The sequence below is a fragment of the Typopeltis vanoorti genome, chromosome 4 (assembly GCF_054136105.1).
Source record: "Typopeltis vanoorti isolate ZY-2024b chromosome 4, IOZ_Tvanoo_1.0, whole genome shotgun sequence".
Lineage (NCBI taxonomy): Eukaryota > Metazoa > Arthropoda > Arachnida > Uropygi > Thelyphonidae > Typopeltis > Typopeltis vanoorti.
In genome coordinates, this window is record NC_143552.1 from 47,069,213 (window position 1) to 47,090,065 (window position 20,853).

The 20,853-nt window shown below is 35.3% G+C and overlaps 1 protein-coding gene across 1 annotated transcript in view; it reads left to right on the plus strand.

The window, feature by feature from the left end:
* Positions 1–20,328, plus strand: part of SMC3 (structural maintenance of chromosomes 3) — a 450,203-nt gene extending 429,875 nt beyond the window's left edge. The window contains exons 30-31 of the mRNA XM_090391130.1: positions 910–1,016; positions 19,488–20,328. Coding sequence (XP_090247256.1) covers positions 910–1,016; positions 19,488–19,559 — 179 coding nt within the window. The 3' untranslated portion in view covers positions 19,560–20,328. The remainder of the gene's footprint in view (positions 1–909; positions 1,017–19,487) is intronic.
* Positions 20,329–20,853: the final 525 nt, after the last annotated feature.

The following is a 20,853-nucleotide window of genomic DNA, read 5'->3' on the forward strand; positions in this document are numbered from 1 at the left end:
ATTAGGTCAGAAGCACTGGTCGGTTCTCCGGATTCCTTTAAAGGCTATGTGGAGGTCTCCTCTCAGTTATACAGCTTTGTCTCTTAAGCACCCCTGGTACACTTTTCTTGTAACATATTTCTTCTTGAACTTGAGTAATCATCCAGCTCACTCCTGGTTTATTATAGAATTAACTCCTAGGGATAAATTTAAACATCAAATTATGCAAGCTGTTTACTATCTGTTTTTGATTAGAGTATCTTCCTAATTTTAATTCTATTTTCAAGGTCAAATGATTGCTATCACAACAAGCTTCCAGTAACTAATATGGTCAATCACTAATTTTTCTGATGTTATTATCAAATGAAGTCATGGCAGAAGGTAGTTTGAATGAAGTTATATCTAAAAACTATTGATTATAGTGTAATAAGGTTGAGTTGCTAAATTTATTTTGAGTTAATAAGACCAGAAGGAAGACGTAGATTATCTTTTTTGCATTTTATTATTATTGTTTTGTTTTTAAAACAAAAAAACTAATTGGTACATATTATTTCACATCACTATGAAAATTAGTGATGTTGATTCATCCTGACTTTACAACTTTATATTGGCTCTCTTAAAAAGTTGATGAGATGGGCATTTACACTTTTTATCCATTTCATTTTCAGAATAAATCATATATACTCCAAACTGATACTTGTTTGCTCATTAAAATTTTATTCAATTGTTATACATTATAACATGAATATTAATTTATGAATTCATCTATGTTAAGTGTTATAGAAACTGAACAATGAAATAACATTTGAATTAGACCACTTTTGTGTAATATATGATTTTATTAGATATTACAAAGCAATAGTAAAAATCAGTTTTCCCTCTGTTATTTATCAAAAAAAAAACCATTTGTCTGTTTCCTTATTTCTTTAGATATGATCCATGAATTGTGTAAGGATGCCCAGTTTATTACAACTACATTCAGGCCAGAACTTCTTGATAAAGCAGATAAATTTTATGGAGTGAAATTCAGGAACAAGGTATATAATTTTTTTTTTTCCCCCCAATATGAATCTTGTTCATAAAAGATTAATAACATATGCATTAAGGGTTCGATAATATGAGACCTAACATGGTAATTTTCATGTTATACTTCATACCTCCAATAAATGGGGTAAATAGGAGGAAGTATTATACCATGTGAAGAATCACTTGAAGCCAGAAAACTAAGAAATGTCCATGCCACAGTAAGATTCATATCTACAGACATTATCATTATCCACTTGGCCAATCAGGCTAGCTAGGCCTGATTAGTTAGCCAACTCTTGCTATCATTGAAGAACTGTTCATATTGTAGATATATTTTAAGATAAAATCACTTAGAAAACAAATGAAACAAGACAAGTTAATGAGTTATTGATATGAATACAAAGTCAGCTGATGGAGAGATACCAAAAAGTAGTATGTGGAGGTGCAGAATCCAAGAGAAAGCTTGTGATTAATGGTGTGCTGCAAGGCTCTGTGATTGGACCACAGATATTTAATTTGTACATAAATGATATAGCAAAGATTTGAAGGGCGATATTCAATTGTTTGCTGATGATGCAAAGTTATGTAGGATAATTAGGGTAATAGTCAATCAAGGTGATGTAGAGAGTTTTCAGTATGATTTAAATTTAAACAGTATGGAAAAAAACAGAGTGGATGACAATTTAATGTGGAAGAGTGTAAAGTTATGTATTTCAGGATCAAAAAAGATTACAAGCTGTGCACCACACTGAGGGAACTGTATTCCAGGTAATTGATGAAGCCAGTGATTTGGAGGTAGTAGATGAAGAGTTGAAGTTTAGAGGGCATGTTGCTAGTGTAGCTCACAGGATTATTGCTTGGTTATTGAAGAACACTAACAAGCAGAGATAAAGAAGTTATCATTCCTCTTTATAAATCCTTGTATATGTTTGTATCCTTGATACAAACACATCTGGATTACTGTGCTCAGGTCTGGTTACATGGGTTTCTTGAGAATGTGGGAAGATGAGAAGAAGATCCAGAGGTAAGCGTCTAAGATGGTGAGTAGTCTGTGGAATGCACCCCATAATTAAGGATTTGTGAGTTGCAAAAGTTGGTTGAGTCAAAAAATGGGAAATATTATAGAAGCATTTAAGTTACTAAAAGGATTTTATAGGATTAATATAGAGAAGACATTTCATCACTAGACTATGGGGTAGGAGAACAGATCATTTCTGGAAATTAGGTCATAGTGTTATTAGCAAGGATGTAAGGACTAAATTTTTTTTCCTTTTAGCGTGGTGAATGAATGGAACAAGTTGCCAGAAGTTGAGTGCATTGTCTGTTAATGGATTATAGGAGAGATATGATAGAAATTGTGTGAATAGTTGCCCATAGTGAGTCTTCAGACTCCATGGAGGTGGCCATGCAATAATAATAAAGTCAGTTTAATAACCAACAGCTTCAAAAATAGCATTATATATTGCCAGACTTCGTATACTTTTAATTTCAAGAGCACAATTTACCATCAGTGAATACTTTCTGGTCTGATTTCCTTGTTTTAATGATTATTCAGCTGAGATTGATGGTACAACATGACAGAATTTTATTCCGCTTGGGGATTGCCCCTGTGGAACCAAGGAACCAGGGCGAACAGTGAAAAATCAGCTACTGGAATAAATCCCGAAACACATCCCAACTCAGCATCACCAGAGTTCAGGATCAGTACTATCAACATAAGAAGCCTGAATGGCAAAGAAATGGAACTAGCATAAGATTTGCATAAGTACCAGATCGACATAGTAGAGGTGACTGAAACAAAAAAAGAAAAAAATGGTGAAATCTTTCTAAGCAATAAATATAAAATGTTATATTCAGGCAATCACAATCAGGGAAAAGAAGGAGTAGCTATAGTATTCAACACTAAATATGGGGCTAATCTCCTTGAATGACAGGAAATATCAAATAGAGTGATGTGGGCAAATATCAGAATAACGAACTGGATAATGAGACATTTGTGCTTATGATCCCACAGAAGGTTCTACTAAGGTAGAAGTGGAGGAATTTTTTGAGGAAGCAGCTCACACACAATGAAAATGGAAATGAGACTTTGCTCTTTTCTCCAAAATTTGGAGAAAAGAGCAAAGATAATAATAATGAAAAATACCTGTTGGATTTCTGCTCAGGACATGGACTGGTTATGTTGGAACACCATGTTCCAACATAAAAATGTGCCCAAGTTCACATTGAAGAGGCAAGGAATAAGAATAGTCTCATTGACTGTGTTGTTGTTGATAATGATGTTTTCTCCCTGGTGCAGGACACAAGAGTGTATAGAGAATTTGAAATTGATCATCATTTAGTCTTGAGCAAGATAAAATTGAATTTTGTATTGAAAAGAAGAACATGTAAGAAAGTTTTAAAGCGAATAAAAGTTGAGCAGTTCTCAGATGTGAACTGTAGACTAAAATACACAAACATTATTCAAGAAAAAATGAAATAGTTTGAGAACAGGAACCAAACCTTGGAGATTTCATTGGCAAGCACTGAAGAAAACATTGATTGATTCAGCCAAATAAGCATGTGGTGAGGTTGTCTGCAAGGATAGAAAAATCAGAACTCCATGGTTGGACAAAAGGAAGTTAAAGAGGCAGTGAAGGAAAAGAAGAAAGCAAAAAGTTCCTGGCAAATAAGTTAACTTGTGCTCTTAGAGAATATGGAGACAGATGTAAGAGAGCTAAACACTGTCTAAAACTAGCCAAACAAAAGTCATGGGAAGACTCTGGTAAGAACATAGAAATAAATAAATATCAGGAAGGTGGTAAAATATTCTAGAGGCTGTTGACAAAGCTCAGAAATGGAGGAAAGAGTGCTGTAAAAGGAATTAGAGGTGATAAAGGTGACATGAAAGCTGGAGAAAAAGATATCCTTGAAGTATGGAGTAATTACTTTGAAAAACTGCTAAATGAAGCAAGCAGTGATGACAGCACAGTGGTAAAAAACACTGACCAGGCATGCAGTCAGGAATACATATCCATACTTGAAGCCATCAAAAGCCTGAAACGTGGAAAGGCAGCAGGAGTAGATCATATTCAACCAGGAATTCTCAAGTATGGAGTTATAAATGAGCATAGGGAGAAAATGAAAATTAAGCAACAAAATAAGAAACAACAAAGCATAGAAACAGGTAAGTCAGGAAGTAACGGAAATCAGGTAAGTGATGTTGTTAGTAAAAATGAAGAAGTTATTTGGTATGATAACTGTATAATAAAACATGTTATTGATGAGTGAGTTATAACTTTGAGTTTTACCAGAGCAAAAATGAAGAATATAAAGGAAGCAATTCAAAAACAGAAAAGAAAAGTAAATGAGATCGTAATTGTAGTAGGTACTAACGATTAACTAGTGATAAGTTCAGTATGAGAGAGGATATGAAAGGATTGTTGGAAGAGGCGAGAGTGAGAAAGTGAAAATCGTTAGTATTTTACCTTGATATGATAAAAATGAATTAAGACGAAGGGTTATGATGGCAAACTGTTCGATGCGTAGGCTGTGTGAAAGGAATGGATGCGAATTTTTGGATGTGTGGAGTGAGTTTGAAGGAAGATTGGATTTGTATAAGAATGGCAGCCTACACCTGAATGCATTTGGTATCAGGAGTCTAGAAAAACTAATAACTGGTATGAGACCTAACACAGAGAGTCAGGGAAACTAAATTATAAAAGGGGGAATGGTGAGAATGGGAGTGTAAAAGGGACAATGTTATATAACTGTGTTAATTTTGGGAATTGGCTTTATCATGGAAATGTTGACGAAGAATGATTTCGACTTTGGGTTCATCCAGTTCAGATCCATCAAACTTGTGCAAGATATGTCTGTGTGTATAAGGCACTAGAGAAGAAGAGAGAGAGATATCTGCAAGTTGTCCAACTGTCATGCAAACTGCAGATGAGAATATACAAAAAAAATTCAGGTAAATTATTATGTCTGTACACAATTGCTAGGAGTATCAGAAACAAAGGGGTAGAGTTTTTGTTGCCTTAGTCAATATGTTGTGACCTGGCAATCAGAATCAGACATACTAACTGGTATTGAGTGTAAAGGGTACACTATTTTTAGGAAGGATAGAGAGGAGGGGGTGTGCAGCTAATGATATCAGATGACTTGAATCCAGTTAGAGTTGAGACCTATGATTGTAGTAGTACTACTAACAGTAGGCAGTGATGTTTTTCACTGCCCACATGATGAGTTTCATGTGGGCAATGAGTTTGAAACCATCTGGTGTAAGGTAGAATCTAACTAAATTAATACATAGTGAGGTATTGTTATAGAGCTGGTGGATTGGTTGCTGCTGATAAAGATATGCATCACCAAACAGAAAAGATGAGCCCTAAAAGAGTAATCATAATAGGAGACTTTAATTATCCAAATATTAATTGGGTAGCAGTAGAATCTCATGAGAAGGATGAAAATGCATTTATTGAGTTGCTGCGGGACAACTTCCTCAAGCAGCATATGACAGAAGGAACTCGAGGTTAAAGAGTGTTAGATTTGATTATAGTATCAGAGGGCGTTTCAGTTAAAGATGTAACTATTCATCCTCCGGTGACAGTGATCATGCAGTACTCGCTTGGGAAGTGACTAAGTTTATGTATGTTCCATTCTGAACAACAAAGCAGGAAATTATGACCAACTGAGGAGTATACTGAGTTCAGTGGAATGGGATCGGTTGATGGATGGGAAGAACACTGACAGTGCTTGAGAAGCATTTAAACAATACTTAAATGATGTGACATCAGAGTGTGTCCCGAGAGTTCGAAGAATAAATATGGTAGGAGTCAAATGGATCTGTAATCTTATTAAGCAAGAGATTTGTGGGAAGAGGATGATGTGGAAGGAATATTGTGTGCATTATGAAAATTATAATTAAAGCAGCAGGCTAGAATAGTCACAACTGTTGTATGGAAAGCAAAGTTTTAGTATGAAAAGAAACGGCCTCTCCGTGCTAAATACAGCCCACAAGAATTCTATCGATATGCTGCAAGTAAAAGAAAGAATGAATATGAAAGAATAACTCTTCTAAATTCATATGGCATCAGAGTTACAGATGCAGAAGAGGTTGTTCAACTAATGAGTGCCAATTTTGTTAAAAGCTATCAACCTGGTGTATGTGACATTGAGCTAACTGCTACCTCTTTTGCTGGATGAAGAAATTCAGGTGTATAAGGATGAGATATTAGACTCTTCCACAAACTGAATTAGAATTCAGCAATAGGAACTGATGGGATAATATCAGTACTTGCACTAAAAGAGTGTTCAGCTGAAATGGCTATTCCTTTAACCAAGTTGTTTAATATAAGTCTCAGAACAGGGAAGATTCTGCAAGAATGTATGGTAATTCCATTGCATAAGGTGGGGGTGCAAAGCCTGATGTATCGAGAACTGTCAACCAATTAATATCTCAGGAGTAGCGGTGAAGATTTTGGAAAAATTGTTTAGGACTCACATTTAGAAATGGGTTGACAGTGAATCTCTATTTTGCAGTGAGCAACATGGATTTACTAAGGGACAGTCATGTTTTAGCAACTTGCTCATATTGTATAACAATGTTAACATTGAATTAGACAAGGGGAATGGATACACCACGATACTTTTGGATTTTGCTAAGGCTCTTCATGGAATACAGCATGGAAGACTGTTGCATAAATTGGAGAAAATGGATTTAGGTTATAGAATATTAGCGTGGATAAGAGGATAACTGACTGACAAATATCAAAAAGTGGTATACGTGGGGGGGGTATGAGTCTGCAAAAATTTAAGGTAACCAGTGGTGTACCACAAGGATGTGCTTGGTCCACTGTTATTCAATCTATACATTAATGATATTTGGAAGGATTTGATAAGTGACATACAGCTATTTGCTGATGATGCAAAGATAGGTAGGGTAATTGGGAATGCTGCTGATATGCAGTACTTGCAGAATGATTTGAATAGGCCAGAATTGTGGGCATGGGAAAATGGATGTCAGTAAATGCAAAGTCATGCACTTTGGCATGATTAGATATCCAATGTCATATCATGTTGGTGGGATTATGCTTGAAGAAATTGATGAGGCTAGTGATCTTGAAGTGGGTAGTAGATAGGAAGTTGAAATTCAAGGTCCATGTAGCAAAAATTGCAAATACAACTAAAAAGATAATTGCAATGCTGAAACGATAATTCACATGTAAAGATAAGGATGTCATTTTGCCTCTTTACAAGGCCTTGATAAGACCTCACTTATACTATTGGGCGCAGGTCTGGTCTCCTGTGTTTCCGCTGTGATTCTGATATATTGGAGAGAGTACAAAGGAGAGTTAAAAATGATATCAGGATTGTGGAATACTGATTATGAAGACAATTTTGAATTTGTAGACTGCAGACACTAGCAAACAGGAGAAAGAGGGGTGATATGATTGAGACTTACAAACTTCTGAAAGGGTCATACAGGATTTCAATTGATGGAATTTTTCAATTTATTGATGGTGGGGAAAGGACGAAAGAGCATCCTTGGATGCTGAGAATGACAGCCGCCAAGAATGGTTTGCGGGCTTGATTTCTCTCTCAGAGGGTGGTGCGTGATTGGAATGGATTGCCAATGGATGTTGTGAGTGCAAGCAGTATGAATGAATTCAAGAATAAGTATGATAGCTGGAGCATGTAGTATGTGGCCTCCCTCAATGAGTCCCTGACTCCCTGGTGATTTCTCTCTTAATAATAATAATAATAAAGTCTTGCAGTGGCTGCACTGCATAGTTCAGAAGGCCTGTACAGAGGGACAAATTCCAGATGATTTGGGTAGAGCACTCTTATTACCGATATAAAAAAAGGGAAATAAAACTGAATGTGAGAATTACCGAGGTATATCCCTACTGTGCATTCCTGATAAGATATATGCAATTATACTTGAGTAATGGTTGAGAAAGATTGTGGAAGAGAAGTTTGGTGAAGAACAAGCTCGATTCAGGCCAAATAGAGGCTGTCAGGATCAGATTTTTCCCTTTATGACAAATAATTGAGAAATTGTGGGAATATAACAAAGATCTGTCTTTTCTGTAGTTCTGTAGACCAGTAAAAGGCATATGATGATACCTTGTCATATGCCTTTTACTGGACTCAAATAAAGTCTTAGTCTTTATTTGAGTTGGAAGCCTGCAGTTAGAATTGGAGGAAGTACTGGAAGATGGTTTGATGGTTAATCTGGTGTCAGACAAGGATGTACATTATCCGTTCTCTTAGTAATTATCTATATGAATCACGTTGTGAACAAAAGCAGTATTAAACCTGATAGCAAAATTGGAGGTGTTAATCTCAGCTCTTTACTTTATGCAGATGATGTTATACTTCTAAATAAATCCAGTAGAAGTTTGCAAGATTCCCTGACTAAATTGAATAACTGTTATAATATATTTGGCATGAAAATCAGCAATAACAAGACAAAGACAATGAAAATAGGCCGAAACATTGAAAATATCAACTGCATTGTGAATGGAGAACCTATAGAACAAGTAAAACATTTCAGCTACTTAGGCATGATTTTTAGTGAAAATGGTAAATCAAATATGGAAGTAGACAACAGACTTAGTAAAGCTGGTATGGTAGGAAGTCAGCTGAATAAATTTATATAGAATGAAAGAAAAATTAGTCAAAACACTAAATTAGCTGTATATATACAAGACAGTGTTCAAACCAATTTTAACTTATGGATCTTCGAGCTGGGTTAGAAATAAAACACTTGACCAAAGAAACTGTAGGCCGTTAGTTTTGTTGAGGAGGACCGTGAAATAATGAAAACAAATTTTTAATGTTTTACGACTAAGTGTGCCATGTCAAATGTGTGTGTAAGATGCTAAAAAGGTAATATTTGCATTTGAATTTTGCAATATTCACTGTGTATGTTTTGTATTGAATATAAATACTATAATAATATATGTCTGTATTACAATTTTTTTTTTCGATGGGGCCATGAAATATTTTAATTTTTTCCAAATGGGCCTTTACGTTCATAAGTTTGGGAAGCACTGTCTTAGAAGTCAGAAATATAAGATTTGATAATATTAGAGTCTTTACAGATAAGAGATTGATTTGGAGGAAAATTGTTGATAGAAAGTTAATAATGATGTAAGTTTTTCATGTAGAACTATCATAATATCCTGTACATCCCTTGAGGGTACGTGGCAGTAATTTGATGATTATGATCACCTGAGGTTTTAATCTATCGTATTTGGAGCTTAAAAAAACAGTATAAAATACTTAAAAGTGTTTTTGAAGATAAGTGCCTGATAGTTGAAGTGCTTTTGAAAGCTTTTATTTAGTACATGTTTACAGTACTCTCCCCAGCTCAGTTTATTTTCCAGTAGTATCAATCAATGTCCTAGGAACACAGAAGTCACATTCTCTTTCAACTAACATTCTTTGGATTTATCCTCACCTTTCATGAATAATGAAATGTGGTGTCATCAGTTGAAGCTTGAAGCACAGAATTACTACTTTGGTCAAAAAAGCCTACAAGGGTTACAACTACTGCTTTTTTTTTTTTTGAAAATGTTTAAAGCATAGTCTAGCAGACCTGACTATAGGAAACTAACTTGGGGGAACAAGAATTTAGTATGTTCCCTATGTCCTATACACAGGGAACATACTCTAATATATCTGTCTGTATGAGTTGGAATTTTTGTATACTGTAAAAGAAACGTTACCATTTGAAAGACATCTAGAAAAGCTAGGATGTTGTTAATCTTTTATATAATAAAACAAATTCTTGGGTATTGACTTTTGAGGTGGAGAAGGAATGTGTCTTACATGTCTGGACCATGAGGCAAAATTAAAAACCCATCATTAATATATCTCAAACCAATAGAAAGCTTAAATAGGTTTGTGTCAAGATTATGGTCAAAATTCTCCAATATAAAAGTTAGCCTGCAGAGATGGGGGGGGGGTATACTCTGTCTGTTTATATATTTTATTATAAATGCTTTAAATGGAGTAGAATTTTTATTGTAAGAAAAGGGATGATGAACATTGGGGGGGGGGGGAGAAGGGGGAATAAGAGATTAAAGGCTGTTATTAGGTTTGCAGATTTTAAGGTAATTTAGGAATGGGAACTGAAGAGTTTTTTTTGTAATTTCAGGAGACCAAGTAGACACTTGGGGTGCTTAAGGGTCAAAGCTATATAACTGAGAGGAGACCACCACATAGCCTTCAAAGGAATGCAGAGAACTGACCAGGGCTTCTTACCTAATGTCCAATCCTCACCTTCTCGTGGTGCACTCTGTTAGGTATCTACCTGGATACTGAATGCACAAGGATGGGCTGGCAATTTGGGATTTAGGAGACAAATTGTATTTTATTGGCTTAAAACAAAATTTCAAATGATGTTACAACATGACAGAATTATATACTGGCTGGGGCGTCACTTGGTTAAACAAGGCCCCGTTGTTTTCGGCAGGAAACCAGGGCAAGTAGTGAAAAGTCAGCTACTGGAACAAATCCTAAACCTTACCCCAACTCAGCATCACCAGAATTCAAGATCGGTACTGTCAACATAATAAGCCTGAATGGCAAAGAAATGGAACTAGCTGAGGAATTGGATAAATACTACCAGATCGACATAATAGGGACAACTAAAACAAAAAAGGCAAAAACTGCTGAGATCTTTCTTAGCAATAAATACAAAATGTAATATTCAGGCAATAACAATCAAGGAACAGGAGTAGCCATAGTATTCAACACTAAATACGAGACTAATCTTCTTGAATGGCAGGAAGTTTCACGTAGAGTGATGTGGGCAAATATCAGAATGGGGAACTGTATGAGAGTTATTTGTGCATATAGGCCCACAGCAGGTTCTACTAAGGTAGAAGTGGAGGAATTTTTTGAGGCGTTAGAGAAAGCAACTGAAACAATGAAAAAAGAAAAGTTGGTCCTTGTTGGGGATCTAAATAGCAGAGTAGGAAATGATTGTCAGATATACAAAAATATTTTGGGAAAATTTGGATAAAAGAACAAAGCTAATAATAATAATGGCAAATGCCTGTTCAGTTTCTGCTCAGGACATGGACTGGTTATTACTAACACAATGTTCCAACATAAAAATGTGCCCAAGTTCACATGGGGAGAAGAGGCAAGGAATCATTGACTATGTTGTTGTTGACAGTGATGTTTTCTCCCTGGTGCAGGACACCTGAGTGTACAGAGGATTTGAAATTGGAAGTGATCACCATTTAGTCTTGAGCAACATAAAATCGAATTTTGTATTGAAAAGAAGAACATGTAAGAAAGTTTTAAAGCGAATAAAAGTTTAGCAGCTCTCAGATATAAACTGTAGACTAAAATACACAAAGATTATTGAAGGAAAAATGAAAGAGTTTGAGAACAGGAACCAAACCTTGGTGATTCGTTGGCAAGCCCTGAAGAGAACATTGATTAATTCAGCCAGAGAGGCATGTGGTGAGGTTGTCTACAAGGATAGAAAAATCAGAAACTCCATGGTGGACACAGGAAGTTAAAGAAGCAGTGAAGGAAAAGAAGAAAGCATATCAAAAGTTATTGGCAAATAAGTCAGCTTGTGCTCTTAGAGAATACAGAGACAAATATAAGAAAGCTAAACACTGTGTAAAACTGGCTAAACAAAAGTAATGGGAGTACTTTGACAATAACATAGAAAATAAATATCAAGACGGTGGCAAGATATTCTAGAGGTTGTTGAAGAAGCTCAGAAATTGAGGAAAGAGTGCTTAGAAGAAATTAAAGATGTAAAGGTAACATGAAAACAGGAAAAAAAGATATCTTTGAAGTATGGAGTAATTACTTTGAAAAACTGCTAAATGAAACAAGCAGTGATGACAGCACAGTGGTAAAAAACACTGACCAGGCATGCAGTCAGGAATACATATCCATACTTGAAGTATAAAAAGCCATCAAAAGCCTGAAATGTAAAGGCAGCAGAGGTAGATGATATTCGACCAGAAATGTGCAAGTATGAAGGTATAAAAGTTATACAGTGGCTGCACTGCATAGTTCAGAAGGCCTGGACAGAGGGACGAATTCCTTATGATTGGAATAGAGCTCTCATAGTACCCATATATAAATAGGGAAATAAAACTGAATGTGAGAATTACAGAGGCATTTCATTGCTGAATGTTCCTGGTAAGAGATATGCAAGTTTATTTGAGAAATGGTTGAGAAGGATTGTGGAAGAGAAGCTGAGTGAAGAACAAGCTGGAATCAGCCAAATAGGGGCTGTCAGGATCAGATTTTCACTTTACGACAGATAGTTGAGAAATCGTGGGAATATAACAAAGATCTGTATTTAAGTTTTGTAAATCTGGAAAAGGCATATGACAAGGTGCCAAGAGAGAAGCTATTCGAAACGCTACAGTTATATGACTTTCTTTTATTTCTTTCTACGATATTTTCGCCATTTGGCTGCACGGTCGATGCACTATATACATTCCTTAGCCACCTGAACAAACAACACAGTTTCTAATAACTTGAAACTAATAACAAAGTTTCAAGCATTAAAACTACAGGAAAGCACAACACAATTATGACGCCATAACGAAAGGAGCAGCCAATCACCCACAAATGCAGTTAGGAGCAACCAACCACCATCGGACCACTGTCTGGTTATCAACCAATCGAATTACAACCTCACCCAATTTGAACTCTCACTACTGGAGAAAGGTTTAAATTATGCCATTGCTCCGAGGTCAGTAAATAAACTAGATATAATATATTATATCGAGAGATGTTAAAGATCCCTCCCCACCAATTTAGCTGACAAAATACAGATGGAAACTGCCTGTTTACTAAATTCAACGAAAAATTTAAGCAGCAAACTAAACAAAGCGGAAAAACTAGCCCTCAAATCCCTAAAAAAATAACCGTGACATTATTATCACAAAAGCAGATAAAGGGAATGCCACTGTTGTTTTAAATCGGACAACCTACATTGAAAAAATGAACCATTTGGTATCAGACCACAACACCTACCAAATGCTAAATTACAACCCCACGCAACGCAACAAAAAGAAAACTTCTTAAATTAGTTAACACATGGCCGGAAGAAACAATTTAAAAATTAATACTGCAGTATGCCCGCTTGCCCAGAATTTATGGCTTGCCAAAAGTACACAAAACAGACACGCCATTATGTCCAATTGTAGAAGGAATTGACAGTCTGAATTACTACTTAGCCAAAAAATTAGCGGCCACACTCAAGGAATTGGTTGGTCTTTCCCCTTCCTACGTAAAAAATACACAATTCATAAACAAAATTAAAAACATTACACTCAACAACCAAGATCTATTAGTCAGCTTTGACATAACTTCCCTTTTCACCAATGTCCCAATCAATGATACTATCTTACTCATACAGAACATATTTCCACACGACATCACGGCCCTCTTTGCCCACGTACTCCGCTCCATATATTTCATGTGGCAAAACAATTTTTTTACCTTCAAAAAGCAGGTACAGCCATGGGCTCACCACTATCATCCCCAATAGCGAACTTTTATGTGGAAGACTTTGTGCAACGATCTCTAGAATCGGTGTGCCTAAAGCCCAAAATTTGGCTCAGATACGTCGACGATTTCGCCATTTGGGCCTCGAAGCACTAGATACATTCCTTAGCCACTTGAACAAACAACACAAACGCATCCAATTCACCATTGAAATTGAAAAAAACAACTCTCTTCTGTTCCTAGACACACTTGTCACGTCTTCCTTCAAGCTGTCTCTCTTTCTCAGTTTACAGCAAATCTACACACAGACACACAAACAGGCCAGTACATACACAAAACTTCTAATCACCACCCAACACAAAAACTAGGGGTCATAAGCAACCTTAAACACAGAGCTCAAACCTTTTGTTCTAATGAACAAGCTCATAACCATGAATATGAGACCATCAAACATTCCTTTATAAAAAATGGATACAGTATAAAAACCATTCACAAGATCCTCTACAAAGATACCACTAATAACAAAAAAGATTTCAAGAATGCTATTGCTATACCATATGTTAGAGGCATTTCTGAAAAAATAGACAGAACACTACACAAATACAACATCAAAACCACCTTTAAACCCCCAACAAAATTAAGACACCTACTCAGTTCTTCCAACGATCCCCTGCCACACCTAGCCAACCCAGGGGTTTGCAAAATAGATTGCACATGTAACATACCATACATAAGGGAAACAGGGCAAACCATCCCAATCAGGAAGGATGAACACAAACGACAATAATAAAATACCTCCATTTTGGAAAAACCGGCCTTTCTGACCACGCACTCCAAACATACCACAGAATTGATTGGAAAGGTACCAAGTCCCCTGCACTGCACCAAAACCTGGTTTGAGCGGAAATTCAAGGAAGTATGTGAAATGCTCAGACGTGATCCGAATCTGAATAAAAATGATGGTCTAACCATTCCAAGAATGTGGAGAACCCATCTGCAACCTTCATAGCAACCACGAAGAAAAATCTCAATACAAGAAGACTTGGTGAAGTGGTTTTTTTTTTTTTTTTTCCCTGAACATTCAATAACAACCTTACTGTGTACAAATCCAAAAGATAATCGTAATATAACAATATGAACTGTATAATTCCAGAAGAATCCTAGTACGTGAGAACTTCAGCAGAGTTTATTGTAGTTTTTTTTTTTTTATCACTAGAGGACAGGCTAAGAAAAAAGATTAGTTAACAACGTAGATGTAATTTACCTGTATAGAGTGCAACAGCATGTAGCTTGGTTCTTATACACATGTATCTTTCTGATGATGACCTCAATACAGGGATCGAAACATCAAGTTATTATTTTATTATTAATCAGTAAAATAATCTTTTCAACACGTGTGTTGTGTCCTTAAATTCATAAATATGAATGGCTACAGTTATATGGTGTTAATGAGACATTATATCAAGCAATACTTCGTCTTTATTTGAGTTGTAAGTCAGCAGTTAGAATTGAAGGAAATACAGGAAGGTGGTTTAATGTTAAATCTAGTGTCAGACAAGGATGTACATTATCCCTCTCTTATTCATTATCTATATGGATCACGTTATAAAGGAAAGCAGTATTAAACCTGATATCAAAATTGGTGGTGGTAATCTCAGCTCTTTGCTTTATGCGGATGATGTTATACTTCTAAATAAATCCCCTACAAGTCTGCAAGATTTGCTGACTAAATTGAATAACTTATGTAATACATATGATATTAAGGTCAGCATTAAAAAGACAAAGACAATGAAAATAAGCAGAAACATTGAAAATATCAACTTCATTGTGAATTGAGAACTTATACAACAAGTAAAACATTTCAGCTACTTATTCCAAAAGATTTTTAGTGAAGATGGTAAGTTAAATATGGAAATTGACAACAGAATCAACAAAACTGGTATGATAGGAAGTCAACAGAATAAATTTATATGGAATAAGAGAGAAATTAGCTGTATACAAGACAGTGTTCAAACCAATTTTAACTTTTGGATCTGAGAGCTGGTTTAGAAGTAAAAGACTTGACAAAAGACTAGAGGCTGCAGATATGAGAGTCCTGAGAAAAATTAGGGGCATGAACAGATGGCATCAATGGCAATATCATATTAAAAATGAGGATATTAGAAAAGAACTTGATGTTGTCAGCATCCAGGAATGCATTAGCAGAGCTAATCTTTGGTGGTATGGTCACTTAAGCAGAATTGGAGAAGAAAGATTATCAAAACAAATGTTCTCTGTCAGGTTGGCAGGAAAAAGACCCAGAGGAAGACCAAGATATAAATGGATTGATACAGTAAAAAGTGCCTTAGAAGACAGAAATACAAGACCTGATAATATTGGAGTCTTGACATTTAACAGACTGATTTTGAGGAAAATTGTAGATAGGAAGTTAGTAATGATGTAAATTTTTCATGTAATACTATCATATCCTGTTCACCCCTTGAGGGTATATATCAGGAATTTGATGATGATAATGAAGTAGATGCTTTTGGAGGGGAGGGGGGTAATCCTTTTTATCATTATAAATCTAAAAGATCTTAATCTAAAGAATTATACGTAGAATGCTGTCTGAGCATAACATCCATTTTTCAGTTATATTCATTAGTATTGAGGACAGAGTTGCCTTACTCTTGCCTTTTTTTAAAAAAAAAATATAGATTGCAACTGCCCTTTAAAACAATCTTATGTAAATAAATTTTGCCAAAATATGGGGAAACAGTAATTCTTAGGCATACAAAGTTGCAACATAGGCTTCATACCAATTCCCCATCAAAGGCACTAGTAGGAAGCCTAGCTTGGAAGAATAACCATAGAGCATTCTTCTTAGTTAGGACTCTAGACTTTGGTCTACTATTTTTCACTTGACTTTGTTTTATTTGTGTGTTTGTTAATTTATATTGTACTTCTGAAGGTGTCTCTGTGACCAAAATGTGATATTCTTTTTCTTCAACAGCTTAATAGGCCATTCAGGTCTAATGCTGCCATTATCAGGTTTCTTCAACTGGAGAAACCTGATAATGATATCATATCTCTATCATAGGCTACATCTGGAGTAAGGTGTTAATCAAAAATGTAATATTAGAAATATTAAAACTGCTAATTGTTCTTTGTGCTGTTTTTATGCCATAAATTTCCTTGAGTCCGCACAGTTAGGTTAGCCTAGTGGCTGTGCGCTACACAACCATATGCCTGGGAAAGGAGTGTCCTGGGTTTGATTCCCTTCGCCGACGTGAGGAACTTGATATCTTTTTCAGACATAGCCAAGTTAGCCAGTTTTGGGCATGGACAGCAGGGTTTTTCTTCCCAGTTTATCTGAGGTTTTTTTCCTCCCTCAAGCACGCAAACCAGCCCCGTGAACACACGCAGCTATAAAATATACCAGAAGGCATAGGGCTGGTCACCTTATCCTCAGGACGGGTACAACTTAGAAAGGCTTAAGATAGCCCTGTAACAGACCAGTAGGGCTAACACACACACTCTGTCCAAAAAGAAGCCAAATTTTTTGAAAATAAAATAAACTAATGTCGCCTCCTGTTGTATCTTTTTGTTGTTGAAAGTGGCAACCTTCATTAGTGTTGTGTCAACTGTTTATGACATTTGTTTCATTAGAAGTGGAATTATAATGCCAAGAGTGACGCGTTTTGACGAACGGTCAGAAAATGAGTTTCAAACAGAGAACTGCGATTGACTTTTGTGTTAAACTTGGTAAACGTTTTACCGAAATGCATCAAATGCTTCAAAAAGCATACGGTGATGAATGCTTATCCCATGCTCAAATTTATGAGTGGTTTAATCAATTTCAAAGTGGTTGTGAGACGCTTGAGGATGATGAAAAGCCAGGCCATCCAAAAACTGGATTGAGCGAAGTTAACATCCAAAAAGTGTGCGATTTCATCAAAGAAAACCCGAAATCGTCCGTGAGATTGATTGAAGATGAATTGGGGATTTCCAAAATCAACTATGCACAACATTTTGAACGAGAGTTTGGGCCTTTGTAAATGGAATTCCTGATTTGTACCCCACAAGTTGACTGATGACCAAAAAATGTATCAAATTGAACACTGCAAGGACCTCGTTAAAACCGCCTCGTAAGGACTCAAACTTCCTTGAAACGATTGTCACTAGTGACGAAAAATGGTGTTTTGAGTATGAGCCCGAAACTAAGCCCCAGAGTGCTGAGTGAAAACCACCAGAAGAGGGGCATCCTAAAAAAAGTTGCTTGGAGAAGTCCAAAGTAAAAACAATGCTGATTTGTTTCTATGATTCCAAGGGCATTATCCACAAAGGATTCAACCCACCTGCCCAAACGGTCAATGGTGAGTTTTATCTCGAAGTTATGAACCGATTGATAGTGAGAATTCGTTGCGTACGGCATATATATCGTGATGCAGGCAGCTGTTCACTTTTACACGATAATGCACTATCTCATCGTTCGAACATTGTGAGACAGTGTTTGAGCAAAAACCCCAAGTTTATGTGTTGGATCACTTGCCGTATTCACCTGATTTAGCACCCTGTGACTTCTTTCTCTCCCCCCAACTTCATTTGCCAATGAAAGGAAAGCGATACGATACCATTGAAAATGCTCAAGCAGCAGTAACCACACCCCTCAACAGTATCCCAAAAACCGATATAAAAAACTCATTTAATGAATTACTTGACCATGCCAAACTCTGTATCGAAGCTGAGGGAGAGTATATTGATTGAAGTAAATATTTGAATAATTATAATTGGCCTGTGTTTTATTTTCTATCAGAAGTTTAATTTCTTTTTGGACAGAGGGTGTAGAAAGGAGAAAATGATGTCCTTGATGTTCTCTATTTTTTGTGGGACAAATAGGCCTCTCAGGAAAGAAATGCATGTTTGAACTTATCAAGCTGTGGAGAAAAATAGAAAACATATGGACTGGCTTCACATACAACAGAAACCCGTCATTGATGATTTGTCAAGTACTGTGGCCCTATGCAGAAGTTGCCTATCTTGATTATAATTTTTTTTCATCAGGACATTCTAGGAGTCAACAGAATGTTAAGAAACTCCAGTCATCAAAAAAACAAACAAAAAAAAAAAGGAATTATCTTCAATAACCTGACAAATGCCGATCTCATACATGACAGTATGCACATTGTTGATCTATTTTAAGAATTCTATACCATGCATCCATTAGCATTGTCTTGTATGTTGTAAATTCCATTACTGTAATAAGATGTAATTTTATTTCATTCTCTTGAAGAAGTATATTATAATGCACATGAATCTACCTAAGATCTTAAATAATAAATTGTGATATTGCTCATTTATCAGCCTTCATCTGACAGATATACTGGATATTAATCTCATAAAAATATATTTACTATATTGTACAATATTAATAATATGACAGTTTCCATGGGATAGTAGTTAAACAATAATATTCTCAAAACTAAATTCATTATCTTACTGTGTGAAAGCAAACAACAGAAAGAGAGGGTTCATAGAAGACCATCTGTGCCACAGCAAGGTCACATGACACATCACACTGAGATTGGCTGATTCATCTCCTCAGCTGACATTGTTTTCATGAAAAATCATTATTATTTTTGATCTGTACAAATTTTGTTGTATTGTTGAATTTCATCAGATGAACAAAAGAAATAATATAACTACTTATCTGTTATTTTGAAATTGTGTAGATAGAAGTTTATCTTATGGATTATATCATATCAGGTCCCATGACCTGAAGCTACATCTCAGTCCTGATTTAAAGATGTAAATAAACATCTTAGAATGAGAGTGTTATTTTTGTTTCTGCGGCGAATTGGATTTTTGCTCAGATCATTTTGCTACTGGTCATTATTGAATTACAATTAAAAAAATGTATTTTTTAAAGGCTTACTATATTGTAATTATAAGGAGTATTGCTTAGCAGAATTCCTTTGTTCCATTGTTACTGATGGTGATTTTTATATATCACACAGGTTAGTCACATTGAAGCTGTAACTAAAGAAGAAGCCCGAGATTTTGTGGAAGATGATACTCCACATGGTTGAGTTATGTCATCACATTTTATTTGAGATCTTTTCACAGCATGTGATATGGGTTCCACATACACACCTGCTAATTTATTGAGCCCAGTTTCTTCATTCCATTCTTATCTTCAAGGAACAACACTTATAATCCTGCCTTTTTTTTATGATTTTTAACCATCTCTTACATTTTAATGAACATTTTTCAGTTATTTTTGTCACATACATTTTAACTTTCATTCATGAGTTCTTTAAATGGATGCCTAATAAGCATTTGCATTATTTCCAGAAAAAACAAGTTCTCAGTATTAAGTTGTAAACTCTATTTTGACCAATGTGCATAACATTTTTAAACGAGAATAGGATGTGTATTTAGAGAAAGAAAAGATGTAAATATTTGTTTTATTACTTGAGAAGTGTCTTGACTAAATGCACAGTGCAAAGCCCGATAAATATCTGTGCCCTTTTTAATTTTATTTTAACAGACGTTTAGAAAATTTTTATTTTTTGCAAGTATAATATAGTTTAGAAAACTTTGATTTTAAATTTTGCAGGATTTAAATCTGTTTCATATATGCATTTTGTACAAATGTAAAAATTAATCAAGATGGAGAAAAAGTATATTTAAAATATAAGACACTTGAAACTGTTTTCACCATATGACTTATTTTCTCCATTTTAGATACATAACATCATCATCATTCCCCCTCCAGGCTTTTTTTTTTTTTTTTTAACTATATCTATTTTCTGCATGTATATTTTATCTGATATTTGTTTCAGAATGTGTAAATGATTTCCATGAAATAAATTTTTTTTTCTTACATTTTAAATAATAGTGGCTGTCTTGAAAGAACTTTTTTTTTTTGGGGGGAGGGAATATATTATTATTTATTTATTTATTTTAGTTGACTAGTATTGCTACTTTCATTACTATGAAAGTAGCAATACTAGTAGCAAAAATCACAATCCATTTAGCTAAAACTGTTGTTCATTTGTAGGGGGGGGGGTGAATCTAATGTTAAACTACTCAGATTAGTGGTAGGTATTTATAAATTGCATTCAGTTTACAAGAATAAAATATAGTAACAAACCCAGAGCTGATACAGATTGTGTGTGTGTGGGGGGGAATACTATTTTGCAGAAAAAGCATGCTGAAAATATAACTACCACTTACTGTTTGTATTCTTATACAGTCATGGCTTTTAATCATCTCATAAATGCAATATTTAGTACCAAGTACAGATAATGTAGTACTACCAAACTTTATTAGACAGAGGGATTGGTACGCATGCACAGAAACCATAGTTTTTATATAAAA